At 46.7% G+C, this 8,004-nt stretch overlaps 3 protein-coding genes across 3 annotated transcripts; 1 reads left to right on the top strand and 2 right to left on the bottom strand.

Moving 5' to 3' along the window:
• Nucleotides 1–535: 535 nt before the first annotated feature.
• COCCADRAFT_42062 (uncharacterized protein) lies at nucleotides 536–940 on the bottom strand (the record flags this gene model as incomplete). The annotated part of the gene is made up of 1 exon (XM_007720400.1): nucleotides 536–940. One exon carries the CDS (start codon nucleotides 938–940, stop codon nucleotides 536–538), a length of 405 nt encoding a protein of 134 aa, XP_007718590.1.
• A 1,102-nt stretch (nucleotides 941–2,042) lies between these two features.
• COCCADRAFT_42063 (uncharacterized protein) lies at nucleotides 2,043–2,732 on the top strand (the record flags this gene model as incomplete). Its single annotated transcript, XM_007720401.1, has 3 exons — nucleotides 2,043–2,283; nucleotides 2,332–2,358; nucleotides 2,467–2,732. 3 exons carry the CDS (start codon nucleotides 2,043–2,045, stop codon nucleotides 2,730–2,732), a joined length of 534 nt encoding a protein of 177 aa, XP_007718591.1.
• A 2,487-nt stretch (nucleotides 2,733–5,219) lies between these two features.
• On the bottom strand, nucleotides 5,220–7,533 carry COCCADRAFT_42064 (uncharacterized protein; the record flags this gene model as incomplete). The annotated part of the gene is made up of 4 exons (XM_007720402.1): nucleotides 5,220–5,338; nucleotides 5,396–5,520; nucleotides 6,089–7,285; nucleotides 7,319–7,533. 4 exons carry the CDS (start codon nucleotides 7,531–7,533, stop codon nucleotides 5,220–5,222), a joined length of 1,656 nt encoding a protein of 551 aa, XP_007718592.1.
• Nucleotides 7,534–8,004: the final 471 nt, after the last annotated feature.

Below are 8,004 nucleotides of genomic sequence, written 5' to 3' on the forward strand. Positions count from 1 at the left end.
TTCTGCGCTGTAGAAGCCGCAGTATAGAAGTAGGTGCTCTGCTGTTTGTGGTCTCCCGCATCTGCAAAGATCGCATTCTTTTTTCTTAAATCTCTTTAGGTAGGAGTTGAAGTATCCGTGTCCTATCTTAAGGGAATAGAAAGAGCTTGAAATATCTCCCGTTACCGATATTACCAGCCATAATGTGAGCTTTCATCTAAATCATGTGTGGCACCAAGACTCACGCTATTTCTTCATCATGGATTATCACAGATTTCAAGTTTCTGGTGAAAGAAGAATTATGAATAGATCAATGTATTAATAGTACATGTCCCTTCATTGCCCTTGACAGGTTAGCATAAATATGGGGGATAAGCAGAGGTGAATTTGCCATAGAGGCTTATACTGTGTTTATTTGTTAGGGGGATCAATCACTAGAGTGACTTAAATACATTGTATGGTCTAGTCAACATCATTTAGGTAACGAGGATGGTAAGAGAACCCTCTATACTTTCCTTAATGATGGAATTCCAAAAGAATAAAAAGAATCATCAATTCACACAGGCTGAAAAGTAATAGTGTTGCCATCCTTTGTTTGGTTGCCACTGCAACGCCAATTGTCAAAACCGCAGGCCCCATTATTTTTGATGAGTCCGTTTCCACGAAACGCAACAATTCTGAAGCCGCCTCCACGCTCCATGGACTGTAATCCAGACTCAAGAATCTGCTCAAAATAATGATTCCCATCTATAGGAATATGCATATTCCATATAGCAATATTCACCCGCATTCCTGCTTTCTCATATTCCAACCTTGTCCTCTCTTCTAGATACGCAATCTCTCGCTCTCGGCCGATAGTGTCGAGGTCGAAGCCAATTTTGTGAAAGGCATCTACAGTTAAGGTTGCGATATGGGGGGCGAATCCAGGTAACAGAGATGCGAGGATATGCTGTTCAGCCATTCTCGCCTACAGCGCAATATCAGTGGTGGAACTTCAAGGGACATTTGATACTCACGCTCTTGATGCACAATTTAATATTGACCTGGTTCCGGAGGTCCTTGAGCATCCAGCAGTGGAGTAGGATGTGGGCGACGGTCTGTCGTCTCTCCCCGCACTGGCAGCGGGNCCAAGGATCTGCGCTTGTTCTACAAACTGGATGGCTTTGGTGGCTAGCTGTGGCTTACTCAGGATGACCCGGAGGTTGTTTCGTCCACGGAGGTTAATATTGACCTGGTTCCGGAGGTCCTTCAGCCTCCTGCAGTGGAGCAGGATGTGGGCGACAGGCTGTCGTCTCTCCCCGCACTGGCAGCGGGAGCTGGTAACACCTGGCACTCTTTGGGTGAAGAAAAACTCGCACAGGCCTATCTTCTCGGTAGGCATCTGCACTATGGCCAGCTTGCTGATCCTTGACGTTAATGTTAGTTAACTATAGTTAGTCGGCCGGGTAAACTTGAGGCGGCGTCGTGGCGCTCGGATTGACTTGGCAACAAGCCGTCCCACGGCGGCTGCAAAGGGCCAACACATTGGTCCATGATATCATCTTCTTTTTTCATATCCCACCGCTACTGAGGCTGCAGAGCCATCAATAAATTGCTATCGCCCTAAAGGATCCCCGCCCGATTGGTGTTGGTCCGCTACAGCCGACAGCCTCGACCTTACAGCGACCTTCTTGCACACGGCTGTTGGACTTTCTAAGCTTCCGAATGCCAGATAAAGCCGAAATCAAACGCCGAAGAGCCCAATCTCAGAGAGACAAGGCTAAGAGTCATCAACAGCAACAAGCAGAAGCTCAAGTCGGATCCAGGCGCCGACGGGCGCAATCCCAGAGGGACAAAGCCAGGAGTCGGCGTGAAAAAGACGAAGAGATAAGCAGAATGGCGCGGGCAACTCAGGGATAGTTAGTTCTCGATCTCCAATCGAGCTTGCCAGCGACTGTACCTGAGAAATACACATATACCACATCGCTCGTCGCTGTAACAGAAAAACGTTCGGCCGAGTTCATGACGAAGATCGCTAGGTATTTACCTCTTAGACTTACACAATGTCACCTAACTCCTTCAGAATGCTCAACGACACAAGATACTCCGATGCTACCGTCGTTATTTACGGCAAAAATTTACCTATTTACAAATTTGTTGTCTGCGCGCAAAGCAAATACCTCGAAAAGGTGTTCCAGGACTCATTCGTTGAGGGAAGCTCTGGGGTGCTCACATTCAACAATGGTAGTGAGCCCTCCTACTGGAGGCTGTTTGAGCATTTGTACACGGGTGACTATCCGGAAGATCTATCACAAGATATCAAAGGTATGGTAGAAGATAAATTTATGCGCTCGGTTTCCTAATTTCTATCAGATGACCCTGCGCTACTGAAAGAGTCCCGTGTATACGCCCTCGCCGACATATTCTTCTTAGATGATTTGAAAGCAGTTGCCATAGCGAAGCTTCAATAAAAGTTACAGGATCTCTGAACGAGTGACTCCTTTCCAGAATGCATTCGAGAAATATATGCGACCACTCCCGAGAACGATCTTGGGATGCGATCTGCTGTAGTGGAGATAGCAAAAGTTCACGTCAAAGCACTGGGCAGTAAGGATATATTCAAGAATCTCATTCGTGAAGGTGGTGATTTCGCCGTTCAGTATTTTGAGAGCGTTATTTTTCCACCGCCCCCCGCGACCTTCTCTACTACTCATCCAAAAGACAGTTGGTTTGGTGTTACGTCTAGAGGTTCCATTTCTCTTGGGGGGGTTTAAAATATACACATCATTGCTGTGCCTGCAGACTTTCTTGCCTGAAGCTAAGCAAGCGTTCAGCCAGAACAAGGTCAGGTTGGTTAGCTTGACGGTTGCGTCAAGTTGTTCGTAGGAGCGAAAATTCTGCATAGATCAGTAGCTGTGTATTGTGCAGAGAGTGTAAGAGAATTTGTGAGAGAAGCTCTGGCAAGCTAAGCATTCGTCGGAAGTATTCAATCTCTGGTAGCAATACCGCCAGCTGATTGACTGGCCATCTCCCGATAACCTTGATCTAAACAGAGAAGATGCATACAATGAAACGATAAACCCCTCAAAAAGAGGGCCTACTATAATATGTAGGTTTGGGTTTTGAACACCAACTTTCCATTTTACTTTATTTAATGACTCGCGTTAGTTAGCTATGTCTAACCCACTTCTGTTAAATCGCTGCGGGAACTACAATCACTGCTGGAATCGCCAGTATCGATAATTAACCGCTTCCAAGGCTTAGTGCCACAGCTTTCGTCGACGATGGTAGGCTGAGAAATGTACGGTGTGTCCTCTGACACATGCGGGTCTACTTCGATCATCTCCAGTTTTCCAGCCTGAGAGATAAAAAAAATATACGCTGTCTCGTAGCAAGAGTGCAGACAAGAGAAGTGTAAACGGAAATGACTTCCAGGCAACGTCTGGCAGATTCGTAGTTGTTCCACCCATCGTGACTCATTTTCTTTACTTTGCCAGCACATGTTCAAGAACCCTCCAGCGGTTCGAAACACAATCGGCGCCATAGAAAATTCCGGAAACAACGCACCCTCTTGTTCAGAATTCGCCCAAGGAGATTCCTGCCAGGCAGACATTGGCGGATTTTCCACGCCTGGGATTCCTTGGTCATGATATTGCTGACTGAACCCGTCGATACCTCTAACTAGTTTTTCCTGAGACGAGAGGTAATAAAGTATTACCCGCTCATGGAAACCCTGAGTATCGCAGTACTTTGTGAATTTTCCTGATATAGGTGTGCCAATCCAGGCCTTTTGCAAAGGGAAAGACTCTCTGGTATGCAGATTGAACGGTCCTTCCCATTTGTCTTCATTCATCTCTTCATTCTCCCGCATCTCAATGCTGAGTATGTCTCCCTTCGAATCTTGGAAATAAATGCGCAAACCGAGGGATAAGAGTGCTGAGTTCTGATGAACTTTGATCTTGCTTTGCTGCAGATGCCCCTTGGACCATCTGCCCTGCTGAACAGAGTAGATCATGTCTCGAAGATAGTACTTCTCACCTGCAAAGAATACGTAGATCTGGATTATTGATGAGGATAACTTCACCACCAAGTAGGTTGCTTACCTTCGAGTCTTTAACTCTACCCAAACCTATCGCTAGGGGTGTTCCAGGAGCTATTTGACTGCTCACTATGGGAGTTTCCGCAAAGGAGTTCAGAATTCCGAGGGTGACCAATACGAGATGATTGAACGAATTTTGGAATAGCAGGAGAGTTACATTGCCCTTTGTCTCATCTAGAGTCTCAATGGCGAATTGGCTTTGAGGATGTGGTGATCTTGAAAGGCTTGGGACTGCTATTTTAGTTAAAGGACGGATGGGATGTTGTGGGAGCTGGAAGCATTCTGTGGCCCATTCCATTCCGGGAATGTCAGGAATGACGTCCAATAGCATGGTTGGCTTAGATCGCTTCATTATGTTAATAGGATACCCGACCATATTGAAGCCACTTACGCGTATGATACGCCATGTCGTCACTTCCTTTGACTCTTCGACCCATTCTTGGAGACTGACACAAAAGATTCAGAAAAGGTTGCAACATGACTGGGCCCAAACTCACTTGGAACGGGGATCTCTACCACCAAATTTTACCCGAAGGCCAGCTTTGGTGGCGGTTCGAGAGATGCTGGACGAATCTTGGGACAAGTCTTCCTCTGAATATGCTGATAATTTCATGTCCAAGTCATAGAGCCATGGTCCAGACTGAAACACCGCCTCCCCAGAGGCAATTTTTCTGCCCTCTTGCCGATCGCTTTCCCCTTTACCCACCCGTTCGAAGCTTCTACTAGAGTAGATGGCTCCGCCGAATGTTATGATTGGACAGATAAATAAGCCTATAAGTTAAAACCGGTGAGTTTAGTTATTACGTTGTAGCGAAACATTGAACGTACCAAACTCCTCATGAAACCGCCTCCACTGGTTTAGGTCGTTTGGAAAATTTCTCAGTTTCTCTAGCCTGGCCTTGCATTCTGAAGTCAAGTCAAGGGCAGCCGTACCAAGCTTGGCTATCATTTTAGGACACTATGTTCCAATCAGAATAGGTCAATGCGATAGCAGTTATATTACCTGATAAGTATAACTCCTACTCTGAGCTAACTTCTTTCTCTGATGACGTGCTTTTGACTGTGCATTTCGGACATAGTCAGCCGTGATACCTATTTTGGCCATTTTCCAAGCATCGTACTTCCTAGACCCAGATTGTAAGCTTCGTGGTTAAGGGAATAATTAGTAGGTACATTTACAGTGCTCCGGGAGAAAGCTGCTCATGCCCTGCACGTGCTGCTCATCTATTATTCCCGGAAGTTCGATGCTTGGGTATTTTCCCCGCCACAACTGAAACGCTGCTAAAGTTATTGTTGCAAGCTCAAGGAGTGGAATACTACCTATTTCGGAACACTCACCTTGAGATCGAGCTCGTTCGACATCCCCATCTGAGTCGATCACCCAGGCGTTGAGAGCTCCGGCATCCTGAAAATGCGGCCAATAATCCTTAGCCTCGAGCCGACAACCGAATGATGAAGACATTCTGGATATTTCATGTACATCAAATTGATGATGGAATTTAGTGTGTGAAAGATGGAAGCCTGGTGAGACGGCTCGGGCAGCTTACCCCGCTAATGGGGTTTGGCCAGCCAGAATAGTCTTTTGTATCTGACTGGACCGCCTAACTTCTGTACGACAGTGAAACGTAAGCATGCAAAATATATTCATGTCATTTGTGAGGGTAACTTGGGTCCCATAGTGCACGTCACCATGGCTGAAGGCATGCATCCGCTGAGAGGCTTAGCCCCTTCATCGCAAAACAAGAAAGCGGTCATCAAAAGCAAAAGGCGCAACCTTTATGTACAGCAGCATAGACAGAATCAGAGGTACTAGTTCAACCTATCGTTTCCAAAGTTATATCGATACCTGTATATTCCAAAATCCGCATCTGAAAATTCGCACAATCATGGCAGACAGCATTCGTAACATGTATGACCGGTCTAATAACCTCCACGGGCGGGCCACAGTAGCTCCGGCAATCTTCTGCGCACTTGACCCTAGAGTTTGTACTGTTACGAATGCATTGGTGCAGTCTGGTCATCCTCTCATACCTTGCGTACTCTGCTTCGGGAGCTTGCCGTGCTGGCTTTTCTTGCAAAGAAGTATAGTGCCACAAACTGAACGCCATTAGCTGCTTCTCAGCATGACATGCATAAAAGCTACCCTTCCGACCAAGATGATCGTATTCATGGTGTTTGAGGTTGTGGCCCACGATTCTGCTGAATTCAAATACTCTCTTCGTCCAGAGTTCTCGATCAACACACCCATCGATATCTGCAAACTCCCCTCCACTCCAACCGCTGACTGCAAATACAAGGTTGTATGTTTCTCCACACTCAAGATATCCAAAAGTTTTTCTCTTGTCGGCCATTGGGATTTGGTATGCATCACGGAATACAGTCACCATTGTCTGGACTACAGACCGGGAAATGGAGACCTTTGATGCATTGAATTTTCGCGCACGGTTCTGCTTATGTTTCCTTATGCGTTTCTGTGTAGCTTCGTGTACGATGCAAGCATTAATTATGATCTGTACGCGATCGATTTTCTCCTGATGCTCCCGATACCTTATACCGACAGAAGTGTTCGGATCTTCGTGATATCTTAGCAGGACGTTTCCATCGGTGTCCTTGATAACTTCTGATTTTGCAGGCAAGCTACGGTTTGGAAAGGATGGCGTATGACAGTATATCCTGGTAGCTTCTAGCTTCTCTATAAGTTCTTTGGCGTGAGAGAGTACGCTAGCTCCACCTCCGTCACAACTCGAGATTGAGGCACCATGCGAGGCGAGGTACGTTGCGACCTCAGTCCGACCGTATCGCAGTGAAATGATCAATGGGGTCTCTCCACTCTTGTTCTTGGAGTCAATCAGCGATCCTTGTTCCACTAGAAATTTGACCACATCATAGTGACCGTCCATGCAGACTAGAGCTAGCGCAGTGTTTCCGTCAGAGTCCTTTCTGTGAAGAAATATCTCGGCTGAATCCGTGCTCTCTAAGCAAAGTGCAGCTTGTTCGATATCACCGGTGACACAGTGGGATATAAACCACGTGTATGCTTCCTCGCCAAGTGCCAAGCGATTCAGTGGCTCCAGAAGATGCTCTTCACTGGGATGACCTTGAATAGGTCCTTTCGCTGATTCCTCAAGGACCTCTTCTGTTTCAAGGTCTTCGATATCGGCCCCAATTGTTCTCCACATACCAGCCTCTCTATCCAATTCAAATCCCAACTCAAGCTCTTCGGCAATACTGTCTGCTTCAAATGGTCAAACTAGCTGGTACTCTTGTTGTAGCTTGTCGCAATGTGAAAGCCGGCTATTGGGATATCCTTCGGGTGCCCGGTTAGACCCATGAGTGTGCACGCTTTGGCAAGTAGGAAAGGGACCAACTGTAAAGGCTTTCAAGTCATTGCACTTGAAAACTATCGCTGGTGCTTGCGTTCTGCGTTTTCTTATCGCCCATTTAGGAGTCTTGTGAGGCGTAGCGACTTCAGCCATTTCAGGTGATAGGATGATGCTTGGAACACTAATGACAATGTGAGTGTCCGTTCCAGCAAGACACAAGGTCGTACTCTTGAGGGCGCGAACACATCTTCTGAACAAAGGTGACGATGGGTTAGCGAAGATAACATTAACTGCGGGGTAGTCGTGGTAACGGACATCTGACTGTTGACCGTGTCTGTGCGACCCAATCACCTGTTGGGGGGCCAACGACACATCACGATACAGTGTGTCATTGGTCTGCCTCGTGCAGGCCGACGAAGTCAGCTGAAGCGTGGGTTGTTCGTGCCCGTCCAGCGGGGCTATATTGCTATGTGGATCGTGCCAAGCACTAGTACACCCATAACATTATCGTTCGAAGGAGCGTTTACTCTAGATGGACTATACCATATACTGAAAGATACCGTTAGTACTAAGAGTCAATAGGCATAGAGATCTCCTCAGTGGCACGAGCTACTAAGAGGCATG

Source organism: Bipolaris zeicola (assembly GCF_000523435.1).
Source record: "Bipolaris zeicola 26-R-13 unplaced genomic scaffold scaffold_468, whole genome shotgun sequence".
Taxonomy (NCBI): domain Eukaryota; kingdom Fungi; phylum Ascomycota; class Dothideomycetes; order Pleosporales; family Pleosporaceae; genus Bipolaris; species Bipolaris zeicola.